At 43.3% G+C, this 20,300-nt stretch overlaps 1 protein-coding gene across 4 annotated transcripts in view; it reads left to right on the top strand.

Annotated features, from left to right (window-relative positions):
- Positions 1–3,454: 3,454 nt before the first annotated feature.
- The window catches only part of HERC4 (HECT and RLD domain containing E3 ubiquitin protein ligase 4), a 75,695-nt gene continuing 58,849 nt past the window's right edge, over positions 3,455–20,300 (top strand). Inside the window, exons 1-5 of one of the 4 annotated variants that reach the window (XM_059729880.1) lie at positions 3,455–3,562; positions 4,009–4,082; positions 5,409–5,698; positions 14,656–14,815; positions 17,062–17,138. In XM_059729880.1, the coding sequence (XP_059585863.1) occupies positions 5,473–5,698; positions 14,656–14,815; positions 17,062–17,138 (463 nt within the window). In that variant the 5' untranslated portion in view covers positions 3,455–3,562; positions 4,009–4,082; positions 5,409–5,472. Of the gene's footprint in view, positions 3,563–3,593; positions 4,083–5,408; positions 5,699–14,655; positions 14,816–17,061; positions 17,139–20,300 lie in introns of those variants that run through there. The other 3 variants (XM_059729878.1, XM_059729879.1, XM_006260067.4) reach the window with 3 other exon arrangements.

Here is a 20,300-nt window from a genome sequence, read left to right as displayed (position 1 = left end):
TCCTCTTTATTCAGAGAAAACCATTAGCAGCTCAGTAAAAAGTGGTGAACCATACGGCCCAAGAAAGGAAAAGCTCTCAAGATGACCAGTATACCAAGCTAAAAATATTGCCTTTGCTGTGTTCCAGCATAAACTCAAATAATTTCTTAGTAATATTTCATGACAGCATATTATATGGAAATTCTGAGGCACTCCAACATTGACATCATAATTTGTTTTTAAGAAACAATAATGCATATAATGCAGGAGAGGTGACATATGTGATAAATTCATGTTAAGGGGTTTAGGTTGTAGCCGTGTTGGTCTAAGAATATAGGCAGACAAGGTTCCTTGGGTGAATTTGATATCTTTTATTAGACCGACCCAAATGGTTGGAGAATAGTTATTAAGCAAGCTTTCGGGTTCAAAAACCCTTCGTCAGGCTAAGGACGCTGTAAAAGTTTTACTTTTCATTCCATCCAGGAAGAGCACGCAGCAACTGCTGCAGCGTCCTTAGCCTGACGAAGGGTTTTTGAACCCGAAAGCTTGCTTAATAACTATTCTCCAACCATTTGGGTCGGTCTAATAAAAGATATCAAATTCACCCAAGGAACCTTGTCTGCCTAAATTCATGTTAATGCATTTTCATATGCAACTCTTCTTTCTCAATACAAGTTTACAGTGAGAATTTCCCTTGTTGTAATTTAACCAAGTGTAGTAATATAGTTTATTTTCAAATACATGGACACATCTCCACACACTGGTCACAAGACACATTACACAATGAGTCTTCATATTTAAAGCTTGCTTCATGGTGTGAATCTTTTAACATCCATGTGGTCTCATATCATGTACTGAAGCAAAAATAATAGGGTGAGCATTAAAGACATAACTTGAAAAGGGGACATTCAAGCATAACTTGAAAAGGGGAAAGAAAGAAAGAGAAGATATGATGATAGACAGAAACCACTGTTTCATTTAATTGAATACTGTTAGTTTTCTATCTTAAGAAGTGGAGAAAGGTGAATCAGTCATATTTTTCTTTAAACGAGACATCTATGTCATTATTACCCTGAAAGTGTTAAATCATCATCCTGGCTTGAATTGGATTTGTAGTCATCTCACTTTACTTTTTATATGTGAACTTCATCACAACAATCCACACAACTTGCTTCCTGTGTATCCATTTAAAAAATGTGTTAACAGAATGTCACGTGATCCACAGCAATGTGCTGGTTGGGTTGCATGTGGCCCGCAGACCATGGGTTGAGAACCACTGGCCTAGAGCCTGGTCCTGTTGACTTCTTGAGTCACTGAGCCCATGAAGGCTGGAGCTCTTGCAAGCTGCTAAGAAAAAGAGGGTTTGCATTAGAGATGCTCCCTCATTCCGTGCTCTTCAAATACAGTTTAGTTCTCATCTTCCCATGGAAAAGAGTGTCAGTTCCATGGAGTTTGGCAAGCAAATCATACAAAACTCAGGCAAGTTTGTGTTTAGTAATTCAACATATCACTTGTACTTATTGTTGCTCCTACTGAAAATGCATTTGATATATATGCTTAGTATACCAGATGATATTTTAGCTCACCCAGAATATAGCTTAGAACTATGCGAGTAACTCAAGGCCAGATTGTTACCTAAATGAAGAGAAAAAAAGCATCCATTTCTCCTTGTAGAATTTTCTGAGTAATCCCATTAACAGAGTAGGATTCCTCACTTTTGGAAGTGGCTATAGATTAAGCCCCCTACACCCCTGAGCATCCCCAGACTCTTAGCAATCCAGGGAAATCTGTATCTTACACTCTGCCTCCACTGTACTATACTATGGATGCCCTCAGAAGAGTTCACTGTGTAGTGGCTCAGGATAATGCAAGTTAACAAGAACTGATGTTCTGTGGATACTTTTTATTGCCTCCCATGGACTGTGGACATTTCCATGGATTGTGTAAAAGGGAAGAATATATAAAGCTGAGTTTCCTCCTCACTTCTGCACCTCAACATAGGTGAAATAAAGGCGAGACTTTGAATTTATAAAAAATAGTGGTGCAGCAGTAGAGAATTTGTATTAGGCTTAATTTATGATTGATGAGCTGGAAATGTGACATAATTTATACTGATGACAGCAGCAGTTACATCCATGGCAGGTATTTGTATCTCTCTACAGTCAGCTTGTGTAACAACAAAATAAAGACTATGTACATCAAATAAGTTTAATGAGTTGACAGGCATTGTGACAAACTGCACACACCTACAGAATTCGGATAAGTTTTGAGCACTTATTCCTCATCAGCACTGAAGACTTCCAAAAGCACTAGGAGGGGCCATAACAAGTCTCTTTCTGATATAACTGTTTACAGGAACTGCATGATTCTGCCAACACACATTTCTGTTATCTCCTGAAAACAGGACATCTCCTCAGTTCCTGCCTGGGCTGCTGCTTTATGTTGTCTCTGAAGTGGACCAAACTAGGCACAATATTTTATTTACAAAATGCTCACTAGGCAAAACAGTGAATAAACTTATTTAAACAAGTTTATTAACATTAACAAAGAAAAAAAAACAGGATGCAGGAAAACACGGTAAACAGAAAATGGGCCAACATCCAGCTAGTTTTCACCTCTTTGCCTCAGAGCACATTTGTTGACATCAATAGGTTGGACTAGAATTGAAGAATGTGCTTCAAGCTAATCCTATTCAGATTCAGAAAAGAGAAATCTCTTCATTTTCTTCAGTGCTTAGTGGGGAAGTTATTTGTTTTCTGTACCAGGAGCCTTCTGCCAGTGATCAGGGATGCTCTTCTGCCACAGGCCTGCCTCGCTCTGGGACACAGCGCAACCAAATGGCAATGCCCACCTGTACTGAGACTCCTGGCTGCCCCGGGCCAACTTTGAGTATGGGGCAAACTTCCCAGGGATAATGATTTTTTGTTGCAAGACTCTTTATCACATCTGTGGTATCAATGTCTTTAAATAGTTCGTTCTTAATTGATAACATTGCCAGTCCTGCATATATATGCAATATCCAAACTTTTTTTTGTTGCAATTGTCATTCCCACCCCCATTTTCGGGCCCTTTTTCTGTCCGCGCCCCGGGCGGCCGGCCGCTTTGCCCGTGCCCGTGTCCGGGTCTGCCAAAAGGTCACTTGAGCGCCAAGAAGTATTCTATTCCTTGTTTCATCATTTTCACACAGTGGGACCAGTCGCTACAAACCAACGCCTCGAAAATGTCCTAGCTGGAATAGCTCGGGGAGGGCAGCCGCGGCATGGCCGTAGGAGCTGCACAAGCTGCGGCTGGACGTGGATCTGTGTCTGCCAAGGCAGCTCTCATTTTTTTTGACCAAAAGTGAAAAACAACGCGACTCGAACCTTCCCGACTCCAGCTGGGCTGGGCCGAGCCGGGCCGGGCCGGGCCGGGCGGAGCCGGTGCAGCCCCGCCCCGCAGGCCGGGGAGCCGCGTGCGCCTGCGCTGCCGGGCCTGTCACTTCTCGCCGCTCGCGCGCGGCCCTGGGCCCCGGTGTCGCTGCCGCGGCCGCAGCTCCGTCGCCCGCCCCGGCCGCCACCCCCCGCCCCGTCCCGTCCCCGCCTCGGTGAGTGCGCGCGTGCCGGGGCCGCCGCCGCCCGTCTGGGCCTGGAGCCGGTCGCCGGGAGGCCGGGCACTACACAGGGCCTGGGCCTGGCTGGGCTGAGTCACGTCCCCGCTGCCGCCCCGGCCTCGGCCTCAGCCGCCGGGAGGGGCCGCGGCACGTTCCCGCCCCCGCCCCCCTCGCGCGTGGTCCGGCCGCGGGGCTGCAGCGCCCGGGAAACGCCCGGCCCCGCTTTGCCCCCGCGGGCCTCGCCCGGCCCTGATCGTCCGCCCCGAGCCGGGGCCGCAGGGCGCTGCCTTTGCAGCCGCTCCTCTGGAGGCTTCGTTGCCAGCCAAGGGGCAGGATCAGCCGTGGCAGTACGTCCGCCTCTTCCCGCTGCTCGCGAGGAGCCCAGACGCGGGGATGCGGCCCCGGCGGCCTCACCTCTCTGCTGCCTTCCCCTCTTGCAGGGCGGACCCCGCTGCACGGATGCGTGAAGGTTGCGTTTGTGTCACTATGTCTTAACTCAAGGCTGCTTCGTCTGGTACGTCTTCGAGCCTGGTAGGAGATAATGACCCGGGTTCCCCTTCGAGGTAGACACAGTCCGGAAAGCCTCCCTGCACCGGCCTGTTTATAAGAAGAACTTGAAACTTCCTCTTCAGGACTTGGGACTTAAAACCAAGTTCTGTTGTTTTCATCTGTGGTTTCACCCTCCTTGTTTCCACGTGCTAGTTGCTGGCTGCATGTCAGCAGCTTTTGTGCTGGATGCATGCTTTTATGTAGATTATGAAGCATGTTACCATCTTTCAGAATGGAAATTTGTACACATGTGAATTGTACACGAATTGAATCTTCATCCCCAGAGGTTTTTAAGACCTGGGTAGACAAAACCTTGACTGGGATGATCTAGCTGAGGATGGTCCTGCTTTGAGCAGGGGGTTGTCTTAAATAGTTTCTCAACCTGTGGGTCACAACCCAAAAGTGGGTCGCGAGAACAAACTGTGACTTTTCCCTTGCAGGCTGGCTGAGCACCAGCCTGTGAGGGACTGCTTGGGTATCCCACCCCATGCCCTGCACACTGGGGGAGTGGGGCCAGGGGGGCAGCAGTTTGGGAGTGAGGGGCACTGGGTCGGGACTGGCCATCAATGTTTACAAAAAACATTGGTACAAAAAAGGTTGAGAACCATTGGACTAGATGACATTCTGAGGTCCCTTCCAACTCTAATTTTCTATGACTCTATATAATGTATTTATATCCAGTTCCCATTGTTTAGTTATGCTGTTTTGATCACAGTGATCTTGGATGAAAGTTTCTGGTGCTCTTAAATTGAGAATGTTTTGAAATAAGGGGAGACTCCACCTTATGTGAACTGGCCTTCTAGAAATATCACAAATGCTTTGTGCCAAATTGGAAACCAAAAAGGAGAGAAATGTAGCTTTGTCTTGTCTACAAATGTTTACTAAGCCCAGTTAGTAAGAAGGTGAGGTCCAGTTAGAAAGCAAGAAGCATAGATGAACATGAAATGAGGGAATGAAATATGTGGAATTATTCATCAGATTAGATTTAAATTGTGTAATTTCTGTTAGAGAGCTCCTTGCCTTTCAGGCCAGTGAAATCTAAGGAGGTCCATATCTTGGGACAGCACTCTACCTGGATTAATCACAGTGCGAGATCTGTGCTGTAGTTCAGTGTTAATTACAAAAAAAATCAAAGGAGTGAAATGTTTACCAATGAATATGTTTATTATGATTTTATTTTATACAGTTGGTTTTTAAAGGATGTGCTTTATAACATGCTTTTAAAGTTTATAGCATTTAAAAAAATATTTCCTTTAGAATAGTACTGAACTTATGACTTTTCCCTGAACAGTGATACAGAAGGGATATTTTTGACGTGAAACTGGAAGATTGTTTTCATCAAAAGACCTGTCAACATGTTGTGTTGGGGAAATGCATCCTTTGGACAACTTGGATTGGGTGGAATTGATGAAGAGGTTGTTTTAGAACCCAGAAAAAGTGACTTTTTCCTAAATAAAAAAGTGAGAGATGTAGGATGTGGACTCAGGCATACTGTTTTTGTCCTGGACGATGGGACTGTTTATACATGTGGTTGTAATGATCTAGGACAACTAGGACATGAAAAAGCCAGAAAGAGACCAGGTAAGTTAAAGATTATGAAGGGGGTGAGGCAGAGAGGGAAAAAGAAAGTGTGTGTGGGGTAGGGGGAAGGTGGTGTTTAATTTTAGTTATTCTCCTTGGGCTCAGAAAATCTTTCTATTTATTTAACTTTGTGCACACAGTTCCAGAGCCCTGCAGGTTTGGGACTTTAAAGTTTTTATTTTATAAATCTTGCTTTTTCATACCTTACTTTTGTAGAAGGTAGTACGCCCACTACTTTCTATGTAAGATGCACATATTTCTGTAGCCTGATTGGTTGATAGTATTAGATAAAATACATCTGCTTATTGGTCTACTTTTTTCTCTTAATTTTAGTCTAATTATAGCCTCAATGACTATTACCTGTGTGTGGGTACATATAACTATTGTGTCTCTTGGCTATCTTTTCTGTAAGTATTAAAGCCAAAGTATACCATATTTTAAAAAACTCTCACCCTTGTAAGTGTTGAAGAGCCACTGTCCTGTGCTGTTTCTGTATAGTACAGACAGCAAATGTGCAACAATATACAAAGGTGTACAATATGTGTAATGTTGAATGGGACTTTCCTTTATATAACCAACACTAGCAAATTGCCCGTCATGAAGTTTGGGGGGGGGGCAGGGACAGAGTTTTGCCACTCAGTGTCCTGCGGTGCCACCGCTCCACCTCCAGCCACGTGGTATCCCCCCATCCCCCTCTCCTGTCTGTTTGCTGGGGGTATGTGGCCACCCCTTGGATGCAGTAGTGAGGCCGGAGTTGCGGGGTGAGGCCAGTGCTGTCCTGCCAGCACGTTGTGCCACTGCTGCTTCCAAGGAGCAGGGGAGGGGCGAGGCCAGCATTGCTGGCCTTGCCCCCCTGCTCCAGCTCCTCAGTCCCTGGTGGTGCTCTGCCATGTGCGTCTGTCTGTGCAGAGCACTTAGATTGGCTGCCAAGACGACCAATCAGAGTGTGAATAAAGTGTTACAGACAGAGAGACTCACTAAGGTTTTTATTATATTAGAATGTAAGTAAGCTCTGGGCAAGGGAATAGATGGGACCAAGATCCTGGAATTCTGTAAGACATTGTACATTTTATAATTTGAGGTGTTTTGGTGGTGCATCTCTGCTCACTTTATTGTAAAGAAAAGATATTTCCCAAAGCTGTTTTAGATACTTGGGGAAACTGTCAGTGTTCCTTTATATATAATTCCATAAATCTGGCAAACAAATAACTAATCTCTATAAAACAGAAAAAATGCTTTAAAAGAATCCTAGGGATGCATCAGACAGATGAGAAAAAGTGCTGCCCTCCTTTGTGTCTGAAAAATCTATTATGTTCAGTGGAACCAGTATGATTTATCTTACTGCTGTTAGAGGTAGCCTGTGCAGGCTGGGTTCTAGCATCATGGGTATTTAAATCTCTTTGCTGTGGAGCTATATACTGCCATATCTCACGATCTTTAGTATAGAACCACTGGCCGCATTCAGATGAACGTGACTGTGTGCGGTGGTGCCATGTACTGGACATTCAGATGTTCTCCGTGCTGCAGTGGAGCAGCACAGAGGGTTTTTTGACTCCTGAAAACCCTCATGGAGGGTCTTTTGACCCCTGTGGCTGCCAGCCAGGCCCTACGTGGAAGAATCGCCACTGCTGCAGCCTGGGGAGGCTCCCAGCCAAGGCTGCTGGCCCCAGCCTCCCCTACTGCCCCTGGAGTAACTTGTGTGCCCAGGCATTCCCCTGGGACAAGTAGTGGCGACAAAAGGTGTGCCACTGCTTGTTGTCCCCGGGGAACCAAACATCCACATCATGTGTGGACGTGCCCGCTTTGTCCACAGCTAAAGGAATCCTTCAGCACCTGATCCTGCAGAGTTGTTCTTCAGCCTGGGGAATTGGTGTCTTCCTTCTGTGTGGATTGCTATTGCACATATGTGAGTTAATGAGAATGTCAGAAATGAGGATTTGACCCACAGTCTGTAAATATAGAATTATTTCATTTTTAATTATCTAGTATTGTGATATGGAGGCAATCTAATTGGAACAATTTTTTACTTTAAAAATAATATTAAAAATAGAATGTGTGGAAAATCACTTTCCAAATAGCACTTTTAGAATTTTTTTAAACACATTTCTAAGAGATTTTTAAAAGGGGCTTTCAGCTTGCTTGCCGACATGAGGATCTGTTTGACAAGCCTTAAACTAGAATGCAAAAAACACTCCCTCAGTTTCTTTCCTTCCTCCCCAGGGTGCTATGTACATGCTTGTTTGCTGTTGCATTTTTATAGAAGTCTTGTGGCTTTTGGTACTCATGAACATCCTCTAGCAGGGACTTCAGAGGAGAGTGCACATGTGCTCCCTCCAGAGCAGTGTTTGCAGTATCTTCATACAACTAATATGAGATATAAGTAGAACTGTTCTTAAGTATTGTCAAATGCACAAAGTAAAGAAACTGACTAGGCAGAATAATAATTTCCTCTGATCTCTTTCAGTTAGAATTAAATTCTAAGATTACTATAAATATAGAATCCTTCAAATAGTTTTGTTTTTCCTTCATTGTATAATGTTATGATTTTTTTTTTAAATTTTAGAATACTAGCATTGATTTCTTAAGTATTGGTTTCTTAATATCTTGAAACTGAAATTGCTCAGGTTTCACTGTTTAACACTATATGCTTCAAAGAGGAAGTAGTTTTTATCATGAGCAAGTATTTTCTGTCACAAGCTTAATCAAGATCTAACTTGCATGAGTTATCTTTAAATAACTGCTAAGGTCTTGTACTTTTTGCTATCTTGGGGGGGAAAAAAAATAATTGACCAGTGGCCTTTATTACCTATGAGGCAGAAAAATATTAAGTTGTTTTTGATAAAGACAGATTTTAAGGAGAAGTTGTCCAAAAGTTTCCATACATAGGCCAAATTTTAAATTGCTTATATTTTTTAATACAGTTTCCAGAATGATTTATATTAATTTAACTTTCATTTGTGTCTGTTACAGGATTTTCAAGAAGGCTTATCATTTATTTGAGCACGTTAATGTCTTTAAATCCTATTAAACTGTAGGTGACTGGCAGTAGCTTTGAAAGAGGTTGTATAAATTAGGTTATGTTGCATGAAAGGTTTACATGCAGACATTATTTTAAAATATGGTTAATGTACTCCCATGCACAGTACTAGAACCTTCACTCTCTGGTTTGTTTACACGATAAAATGATAATCTTTCACTGTGTTGCAAAAAATCTGTTTTTAAAAGGCTATAGTCTGTCACTTTAGGCCTCCAAAAATATCTACCTTTATGATGGCTGCATGACACTTTCTTTATAAGGAGGAGAGTGGATGATAGGCTTTGAAGGGTGAGTCACCATGGATCATCTGGTCCAACCCCCAATTTATGATCCTCTGGTGACAGGTACTTTGTTAGAGTTTAGTGAGCATATTGTTTTATAAAAATGCATAGTCCCCCAAATTACATTTGAAAAGTATATCAAACTGAATATTTTGAGGCACTTTAGGGGAAAAAAAAAATCTTGTCTGAGTGCCTCCTATGTGGAGTGGGGCAGGGGAGGAACTAAAGCAGTGATTACTACCAGGGTGCTGTGGCATCCTTGGGTGCCTTGAAATCTTTTACGGATGCTGTGGGGTGCCGGACAATGTTAGCACTGTTAGGTGTGCAAACTTGATTTACAAGATAAACAGAGTTTCCAAATAGGAATCCATAGTGTCAAAAATATTTTGACCTGCTGTGATCTTTCCAAGTTCTTTGCAAGAGAAAAATTGCTCTACTATTTTTCTGTGGTTAAAAAAATGAGTGAAAACCAAAGAGCTGGTGCTTTCCAAGGAGCCTCTCATGTCTAAAAAGGCTGAAAACAAATGAACTAAAGCTATACAGACAAGTTATAACCTCCTCTGTTTATAAGGACATAACAACAAGAATACTGATAGGCCCTTAAAGGTGGCACTTACTTCTGTCTTGGTGTTGTCCCAGCTGTGTGTTGCATATAGGAAAAAGTTATGCTGTATGGGTAGCAAGACCCTTGCATGAGTGAATCTGGAAAACGGAGGGTTGTGTAATAGCTACATGGTCTCCCAAAGTGATCAATCGAGGTTTCAAGAGGGTTTAAACTGGTTAGCTCATTTTCAGTTCTAGTTCTCACTTTTTTTCACCAGTTTTTCCTTATGTGAGAACGTATGTAGCAGTTAATTAGGTACAGTTATGGGCAACATAAACACTGTAGGAATCTTTGACAGGAATAGTTGTATACATCCAAATAAGATGTTAAATTCACCTCTAGGAGCAGAGATTGGACACCTGCTCAGCAAGATAGTTTGAGTGCACTAAAGCTACAAACCATTCTTTCTCTGCTACTTCTTATCCTATGAGGTAAATGGGCATCAACTGTATTTGTCTGCAATTGTTAGAACTAAAGGCCTTTCTTTCATTTTAATGACTGTCTCTTTAGGGAGTTTTGGCTACCAAATTGACCTTTAAATTTGGAGCAGTTGTGAATATGAAAGCTAGGGACAGAAATTACACACAAACCGGCTTAAGTGATCGGTAACCAATTTAAACCTGTAACAGGGGTGGGCAAAATGCGGCTTATGGGCCAGATGCAGCCTGCCATACTATTCTATCCAGCCCCCTAAAAAATTTAGAAAATTAATATTTATCTGCCACTGGCTACCTGTCATGCGGCCCTTGATGGCTTGTCAAAACTCAGCGGCCCTCTGCCCAAAATAATTGCCCGCCCCTGCTGTAACAGAACAGAGGTTCAGTGCATTTAAGCCACTTTCAAAATGGCTGAAACTGGCTTAAGATAAACCTGTGTGGATGTAGTTGCAGACTTAACTGATTTAGGTCAAACTGGTTCGTGGAAATTTTGTCCTAGCTCCCTTCCTGATTCAAGTTAATTTACAGTCCTCTAGCATCCTAGGATGCTGTGCAGCCCTGGCTGTGCTCTCAGCTCCAGTGGAGCAGGGCAGGCCCTGCCCACAGCTGTCACGTGGGCTCTTCCATCCCTTGCAGCTGGGAGCCAGGCTGATTCCCCTGGCCCTGCCCCTGCCCCCTCCTTTTCCCTGGGGGATTGGCCTGGCTCACAGCTTGGGCAGAGAGTAAAGCCCCTACTATGGGCTTCCCCCTGCATTCCACTTCTGCCAGGAACAGCCCAGTGGGGGTCCAGAGCCAGGCAGGTGGGGGAGGCTGTTTTTCCCCACCCACAGCTGTCCTGCTGGCTGAGGAGGCGGTATAGCCAGGTGATCAGCCCAGCTGCTGGTGGCCAGCTCAGGTGGGGGGAGTAAAGTCCCAACTGCAGGCTTCTCCCTACGCGTGCCAGGCACAGTCCATTCCTTCCTCAGTTGGCTTGCTGGCCAAGAACAGTGTGTGGCTGGGTGATTGGCCCAACTCCTGGCTTCCAGCTCAGGTTGGGGGAGTAAAGCCCCTACTGTGGGCTGTCCTCCCAGCCCCGCCTGACTCTGGACTCCCAGCCGAGCTGTGCTCAACAGGGGCAGAGGGGAAGCCTGCAGTGGGGTCTTTACTTCCCCTGCCCATGCTGGATGGATCACCCAGCCCTGGCTTTACTCCTCCCAACCTGAGCTGGAAGCCAGGGAGGGATTCCCCCCATGCCCACTCTGCTGGTCTGAGGCTGAGGAGAGGGCATGACTGGGGGAATGGCTGGGCTTGGGGTGCTTTGCAGTGGCTGGCAGGCCCGGAGGCCTGCTCTAGTGCTCTCCAGCTACTGTTATGGGCCACTGCACGGATCTGGCTGCCTTTCCATTATGCAAAGTGAATGTCAGTTCACTTGCTTCTTGGTTCAATCTAGGCAGTTTAGAAAAACCTGCAAAGGTTGAATCAATTCAGCCTTGGGCGTTTTGACTGTGTAATTAGCTAAAGTGAGGCAGGCTGCTCTTTTTGTATTGTTATGCTTTTCCCTCCAAAGCTTCTGTGGTGGTGGGTTTTTTTGTTTTGTTTGTTTTTGCTTTTCCTTGTCACTTAATTTACTTAATACAGAATTAATGGGCAGCTAAGATACTGGTCATTGTCTTAATGGACATACTTGGAATGCGTAGGCTAGAGCTACAGCTCCTGCATGGACTATTTTTACTTTCTCTACAACTCTCACGGTGTTTGAGGATAAGGATAAGGAGAATGCATTTCTTCTTTGCTTACATTTTAAGAGTATAGATATACTTCAGTTTGCTCGTCTGTTAGCTTATCTATAAGGATGTTCTAACTGCTATAACCTCAAGTGCTCAAAGATCATGAGCATCTTAAAGATGTGTTTTTTAAAAAATATATTTATTTTTATTTGCTTTTATCTTCTGAACATTTACACTCCATTTTTAAAAAAAAACTTTTTTCCAAAACCACAAGGGCTATTCATTTATTCACAATTGGGGTTTTAAGAACAATTTCAAATGTTGGAATACCTGTAGTTAAATTGCAAGAGATGGCAACATTTCATATATTTAATAAGTTCATATACACCAAGTTCTTAGTACTAATGTCTGATCTACTGCACCTGATTTTTCAGAGATGCTGAGGACTTGCACTGACCTCCACATTTTGGAAAATTTGGCAATAAATGTCAAGAAGGGCATATGATTAGTTGAACACGTCTGAAAATTTTAGTTTTAATGATAATGCTTTGTGACATTTTCCTCTTCAAGTTGCTGAGATTTGAAATAAAACATTTCTTGAGGGATCCAAGTCATTGGAGGAAGAAAATAACTATGTTCTAAGTCCATAAATGTTAATGAAAACTTTTTATCTGACCTTGCATTCTCTTTGTCTGTTCTTATTGTGGTTTTCCTGGCCTTGAGAGATTAAAAGCAAGTATCTTCCATTGTCTCATCTACTTTTGGTAATACTATTGTAGATTATGATGATGTGAATTTTTAAAGCATTACTTAGCTTTTACTGTTTATGTTGTTTCACTTCTTTATAAACTTAATTTTGCTTGGGAAAAGAAAAGCTCATTTAGTGTTACTTTCTAGGTTTTATGCAGTGTTGCTGCCACTTCAGAATTAAGCCAGGTCAGGAGAAAGTTTGTTTCCGCACCGAACTGTTCAGACTTAAGTATCAAAATAAAAAATATTTTTAGAAAATATTACTGAGGAATTAATGACTTTAGAAAGCCACCTTTTTTTTTCCTAATAGGTTCTGGCACCGTGCTTTGCCCTTCTCTACTACGCTGAAGTTTCATCCTGAAACTGCAATTTTCATTAATATTACTAATGCTATCTCTTTTGTCCAAGACTTGTTCGAGGGACTTACAAATACCACATTTAATTTTTGCCAGAATCTAATCCATTTGATATCTTACTATTGAGCAGCAAATGTGTATAGTGCAGTGTTTCTCAGCCTTTTTAGTCTGAGGGTCTCCTTACATCATTTAGGAGTTTAGCATCACCCTGATTGAGAACCACTGAGCTAGAATCTAGCTGGTGCCAGATTAGGGCAGTAGAAACAGGACTTTACCCCACCGTGTGTTGTTTTTTCCACTCTCTTCCCCTTCCTTGGCCCTGCTCTGTACTTGAAGGGGCAGATGTGGCCCCTACTACTACAACTGCTCCACCAGTAACTTGCACACTGCCAACTGGAGCTACACACATCCCCAGCTCCTCCTGCCAGCCTTGGTAGAACGTGAGAAGCGGGAGGGATGAGATGGATTGGAAAGTGTAGCCCCATAGTGTCATATGTACTTGTTTGCCTGAGCGTGCATGCACAGTGTGTGGACTGGGAGTGCCTGGCTTTTGTAAGGGGATGAAGAGGGGGTAGCTGCGGGTGCTGCTTGTCTTCAGGATGCAGGGGGAGGATTGATCTCTTACCTCCTGGCACAAGGGCCACCTGTTGCAGTATCCGTGGAAAGGCTCTCATGGTACCTTGGTTGAGAATCACTGGTATAGAATGTAGCTTGATCAGTAAAAGTGTTAATATATGCAAACATTGAAGACATACATGTGAGCTACTTCCAAATTGGAGGTTAACCATGAAGTGTTATGTCCCCAGATAATCCTGCTGCATGTTTTTCAGGGTTCTGCAGCCTGAGTGTAGAACTTAGCCTTTTAGCCCTGGTTTACAACATTCTGTGCACTGGTTCTGAGAACCACATGCATGGAGCCTTATTGCAGTCAGGTGGCCTCTGTCTTGAACCAACCCTATTGTGTGTGGGTTTTAAAGGACTTAAAAAGCCTTGTGCATTATCCTTAAGTAAATATGTAGAATGATTTTCTCTTTTGAAATGTTTGTTTAATCACTTAATGCAAATTGATTTTATGGGGGTGCATCTACATGTGAAATTAATTCAAAGCAATAAATTCCAGTGTATATTGTGCCAGAGTTTATTGCTCCTGGCACACCATTTGAATGTGCAGCTGGGATTGCAGCACATTGAGCCAGGTCAGAGCACCCCTGGCTGGTAGGAGGCCCAGGGGGTCAGCATGCCAGCCTGGGGCTGCTCCAGGTCGGCTCAGTGTGCTGCAGAGGGACTGGCTGGGGCACAAGGGTGCTTCAGTGCTGGGCTAGCCAACAGGCATCCCCTGTACTGGTGCTCCCTCATGCCCCAGCCAGCTGGGTCAGTGTCTACACGTGCACTGCTGTGCATGGTAAAACCGCAGCAGGATAGTACTTGTAAATACTAGTACTAGTATAGTACTTATAAATACAAGTGCTATCCTGTTGTGGAGTTTATTACTTTACTGTGGCCTTATAGGGCCACATATGTAGATGCTGAGATGTTTACTGCAGAGCTAATTAGGCAACTCCACAGTAAAGATCTGGTATAGACACACCCGCATTTATTAAATTTAAGTTACTTGGCACCACTATGACCATGTTGTATTTTGTGTGTATTCTAATTGAGAAATCTAGATTAATATACTGTGCTATTTCATTTTATGCCTTAATAGGCGATGGCTGGACTTAATAATTTTTGTTTGTTAATCATAACATCAGAATCTAACTCCTCTTCTTGTCTTTTTTTTTTAAAGAGCACGTTGGTGCCCTTGATGCCCAAAATATTGTATCTGTTTCATGTGGAGAAGCCCATACGCTAGCATTAAATGACAAAGGCCAAGTATATGCTTGGGGTCTAGCTACTGAGGGACAGCTTGGCTTGCCTGGAACAGAAGAATATATTAGAGTACCCAGGTAAAAAAATTAAAAATAAAATGTTTTTTCTAAGTAAGCATCTTATTTTGAAAGGTTTGAGTAATGATATTTATACACACAATTCTCAACAATTAAAGTCTTCTAAAAGATAATATACAGCGTAGAACTTCACATTATCATTTTCAGGGACTCTTTCCCAGTCACTTTTAGGTTTCTTGATAATAGACGCACTTGGTAGATGAATATATTCCAAGAGTAGTATATATTCCAAGAGTGTTTTTTGAAGAACAGAAATGAAGATGGGTAGATGCTGCTTAAAGCACCTTGAGTGAAGTAATCTGTTAGGAATTTGCACGCCTTTAAATAGTCACACGGGCAGGGGAGGTGCAATCTGATCTCCATGTTGTAATTTTACCTCTGAGGTTCTCATCTGTGGTCAAATAACTGTCTCTCTGATTGCATAAGTAACATGGTTTTATAAGCATGATATACTTCTGCATTTCAAAAGCGCCTTTATTAAATTGAACAGTGTTTTCATAGTACTGCCGTAAGCATGTTGAAATCAGTGTAACTGCATAATAGTAAAGTTAAGTTGCATGTTTGCAGGACTTTTCTGACTTATCTCATTAAGTTTTGACATAAAACAAGTTAACAAACTATACAAATATCTCAATGTTAATCTACTGTAGTTTTAACTAATAGAAAATAGATTCTTGTACAGTATGAATGGCTCATAGGCTAGGGACAGATATTCAAAAAGCCTAAGCCTGAATTGATTCAATCTTTGCAGGTTAGTCTGCAGTGCTCAGAGCCTGCAGTGGCTTGGGATAGAAGCCGGGGAGGTGCTAGAGCAGCCTTCCCTTCCCTTTGCACAGTGCTGAGCTGAGTGGTGTGGCCAGGCCTCAGCCAGATGCTTTGATTAGGGGGGTCTGCCTGCAGCATCCCAGGCTTTTCCCTGCTGGCTGCTCAAGGGGTGGGAGTGTTGTTAGACCCCAGCCCCCCGCTAGTACTCTGAGGGAAGGGGTGTGTGTGTGCAGTGTATGCATGTATTGATGATACGGAGCTTTTTAATCTCCCTCCCTGCTTCTTTATGCTGTCTGGAGCAAAATGACAGGCAAGCAAGCCAGCAGGGGATAGAACAGTGTTTATCACCCCATCAGCAAAACAATAGCTTCTCTCCATTAGTTCAAACTCTTGTTAAACAGTTTACCAGTTGACCTGTTGATTAGCTCCAAAAAGCCTTAAGTGGTCACTGTTCTGTCTGCCTGTCCCAGTGAAATTGGAGAGGCACACATACAGACACCTCTCAGCATTAGCTAGCATACCACATGCCTAGGGTGTAGGGCTGGGGTTTGTGCTGTGGAAGATGGCAGGGTGTGGGGAGGATTCCTGCTTGAGCAGCAAGAGGTAGGTAGGGCAGGGGGAAGCCAGGCAAACCCAGCTGTGCCTGCAGTCTCTGCCAGAGCTCCAGCAAGGGAGCAGAGGGAAGGGGCCAGCCCTGCTGTGGATCAGAGAGCCCTGCCCAGCCCAGAGAGCATGCTGAGAGGCTAGGCATTCTGGTTTATCTTAAACCAGCAAGGGCTCTGGGACAGACATTGCATAAACCGGTTTGAGCCAAATCTGATACTACATTCAACCAGGTTTATCGCAAACTGGTTTCAGCCATTTTCAAACTGCGTTATGTGCACTGAACATCTGTTCTGTTACAGGGTTAAATCAGTTTCTGATCACTTAAACCAGTTTGTGTGTAATGTCTGTCCCTAGCCAACTCCGCCTAATTTCCCCCTGAAGTTAGGATTAGGGGAAAACAATGTAATCCTTGTGTCTTGATGTTCTTTTAGGACTGCTTAGGAGGAGTCCTAATGTGTCCATCCTATTGTATTAGGGTGGTGAGGAATACTTTTTTAAAATCTTTAGACCTAGAGCACGACAAGTTTGTAGGGAGGGTTTGTTTGTTTGTTTTTAACCTCTTCCTTTAATGTTTCCCAGTCCTGTACTATGATATTCTTAGTGTCACTTAAATACCTTTGTTCTTAAAGGGACTTCTTTGGTATTAATAAGAGTCTTGGTAATTTCTGTGGATTCCAGTTAATAAGAACTTTAGTTTAATATCTTGTAATGAATGGTTTTGAATAAAGTCTGCTTCATAAAATTTAGTCTAGCTTCAACCACATGCTAGTGGAAAAGTTTGACAAGTATTTTTATGTTCTTCTTTCAGATTTTGTCTTGTATGTCACAATACCTAGATGCAGTGGTCTAATGCTTTCTCTTTTTTTCCCCCATAGAAATATCAAAAGTTTATCAGAGATACAAATAGTACAGGTAGCTTGTGGTTACTGTCATTCACTTGCACTTTCAAAAGGTAAGGCAAATTGTTGGGAATTGTTGTGTAAATTCATATTAATAAATTCAAAAGGTTTTAAAATACAATTTTATATATAAATCTCCAGAGTACCTTATACCCTCTGTCAAGTTCCATCTACTATTGCAAAAGCTTGGTCCATGGATAAGTATTTGAACTGAAGAGAAATATTCACTGTGTGAGATGATAGACTAAGCTCATCAAATAATAAGGTTCATTAACAATTTTTCTTCGTTTTTTATTTACTTTGGTTTGCATGTTCTCTCCATGTGTTTGACTTTTGGTTGCTTTGACTTTCTTAGTGGTTTTCCACTTTTCTCCAGAACTGCTACTTTGCCGCCAATCTTCTAGTCTATCTTGTACTCGGGTTTCTTTGGGGTTGCAAAAAGTAACTTTCTTAACTCTGTGTCATTACAGATGGGATTTTAAAAACTTAGAGAGCATTATTGTTAATGTTCATTGGATTTTGAGAACATGTTTATGTTACCTGAATCATTGTACATTGTACATTATGTGTAGATTGCTATAGACACCCAGAAGAAGGAAAGCTGAAAGTAGAATAGTTACCCTTTTTTTTGTTTCTCTATTGCAAAATTAAATGAAGCAGATCATAGCTAAAGAGCAACATTTGTTTGTAGCGAAATGAGTATAACAAAATAAGGTTTCTTCCCTGGGTAGGCATTTGGCATGGATTTTTTTTTAATGGAAGACAAAAGTCCAAACCAGCTTAGTTTTATGTGGCAATGTTTTCAAAAACTTGGGATAAACTTTTAAACTAACAAAATTCAGAAGCATATAGTGGTCATTATAGGCTCTCCTGCTTATTAAATAGCTGTAAATCATTTAAACATATTGGCCTTGATCCTGTGAGTTAGTGATGCTGTAAGCAGATGCAGCATCAATGAAGATAGTCGGGCTATTTCCAAACTGAATAGCATGTGGGATGCATAAAATAAGCCATAATCACATTTTTTTTGCCTAGCCTTTTGTATTTCCAGTTAATTGAACAGTATAACAGCAAAAGATGACATTTTTAGCAGAAAACTTTGGTCATTGACACCACTTGAATAGTATTCTGTTAACCTGAAGTCCAAATAGTTTTTTATAAGGAGTACATTTCAAGTGCCAAATCAGCCCTCAGTACTTCTGCAATTTTACCTGGCTTGTATTTGAACAGGGAGTCAGGGTAGATATATATTTTTAATTCTCTGCATGAATATGAATAGGACAACATGGGTTATTTAGCTGGAATGCTGGTGGAGTGGGCTACCTTGGCTTTATGAAAGAGAGTACAGTACTAAATAGTGAAACATTCCAAGTCCTAAACTCTCCACAGACCAATTTGCATCAACAGCAGGGGATTTCTGCTGATTGGTTTATGTCTAGTAGGTTTTTTATGGGCCAGGATGTGATAGTTGCTTGAGTTGGCTAGGTTGCATCTTGTTTTAATGGCAGAAGTCCTGGACTCACCTTCAGGACCTACGAGGTTGTTATAGGCTAAGAAAGAAATTAGGCAAGCAGATGGAATGTTGAAGAGATGGGAAATTTAGGATTTGGCCTGGCTTAAAACACTGTTGAATTGATTCAAGTAGCACCGGTTTTCAAACCTAATTTACCACCGATAAGATTTCAAAACCGGCCTTAAATTTGCTTAGGTGGAATTTGTAAGCCTATACAAGGACAGCTCTTGTTCACTGATTTGTAAGATTCTTGGCGATTTGCTTTTCTTTGCAGTAGGGGACTTTATCTAGATTTTATCTTAAGTCAGGGATCTGCAACCCCCAGCACATGCCAGAGCATGGGACATGAAGCCATTTTGCTTGGTACACCACAGCTGGCCCAGGCTCTGGAAAGGTGCTGTCGGCCACGGAGCTGAGGCTGCTCTCAGCAAGCAGCCGGGAGGCTGTTCGCAGCAGGCAGCCTGGGCTCTGTGGCTAGGAGTAACTGCCCATAGCTCTGACCAGATGTGGCAGGCAGCCGAGAGGTTGGAAACAGCTGCACCGGGCTCTGGAGTCCCAGCACTGGCAGTGGCTGCACTCACTCCTAAAGGCGCATGGCAGGGAAGAGACTGGGGCAGTGCAACCCTGGCTCTTGCCTGGCTTTCCATCCGGAGATGCATGTGCAGCTGCTGCTAGCAATGAGTCAGCCAGCCTCAGTGCAGCTGTTTAGAGCCTCCCTGCTGCCTGCTGTGAGCAGCCAAGGGTCCAGGGAGGGCAGCAGGGGCCTGCCCAGAACCCAGGCCAGCTGTGGCAGGCAGGTGGGAGGATGCAAGCCACTGAACTGAGGTCTGCAGAGCCCCTGCATGCTGCTGCTGGTAGGGGAGGGGCTGCAGTTTCGCTGCCATGGCCCTTTCCCTGTTGTGCGCGCTGAGGCATGCGTGCAGCAGCCACCACTGGCCAGGGAATGGGGGTTCTGAACCCTGGTGCAGCTGTTCGCAGCCTGTTTGCTTCCTGCTGTGAGCCCAGGCTCCAAGGCCAGCAGTGGCTGCACGTGCACCTCGGGGTGCATGGTGGGGAAAGGGCCAGGGCCTACATCACCTTCTGCTTGGAGGTGTCCATACACCCGTCACCAGCAACAAGGATTGGACCCCTCACAGCTCCGCACCCCCCAACCCCCATTTCTGTCCCTGGCATGCCAAGTTAAGGCATGTGTTGAGGCTGGGGTGTTTTTGGCACTCCAGCCCAAACCATTGTTGACCTCTACCTTAAGTTAGTTGTTGTTTTTCATTACCAAGCTAATAAACTTCCTTGAATCAAGGTTTATTGAAATTTGATTAAGTAGTTTTTTTGAGTGTATATTGGATTCAGTAGTTTGACATAAGCACATTTTTTATTTGAGCTTTTATTTATGTCATTTAAAAGTCAATTTCCAGTCCACACAGTTATAGCAATGAGAATTGATTTACTTAGAACAGGGGCAGGCAATTATTTTGGGCGGAAGGCCGCTTACCAAGTTTTGGCAAGCTGTCGAGGGCCGCATGGGTAGCCTTGCCCCTTGATAGGTGCCCCACCCCCTGGTCGCAGTCTTGTGACCAGAAGGCCCACCCCCTAACCTCTGACCTTTGTCACCAGAAGTCCCTCTCCTTGCCCCTGGAAATTCTCTTTTCAGCAAGGGGTTTTGCCATCTTGGAACCAGAAAAATATCAAATTATATTCTAAAAAG

Source organism: Alligator mississippiensis, chromosome 6 (genome assembly GCF_030867095.1).
Source record: "Alligator mississippiensis isolate rAllMis1 chromosome 6, rAllMis1, whole genome shotgun sequence".
NCBI lineage: Eukaryota > Metazoa > Chordata > Crocodylia > Alligatoridae > Alligator > Alligator mississippiensis.
The sequence above is the reverse complement of the archived record's forward strand: the minus strand, read 5'-3'. Positions and strand labels throughout refer to the sequence as shown.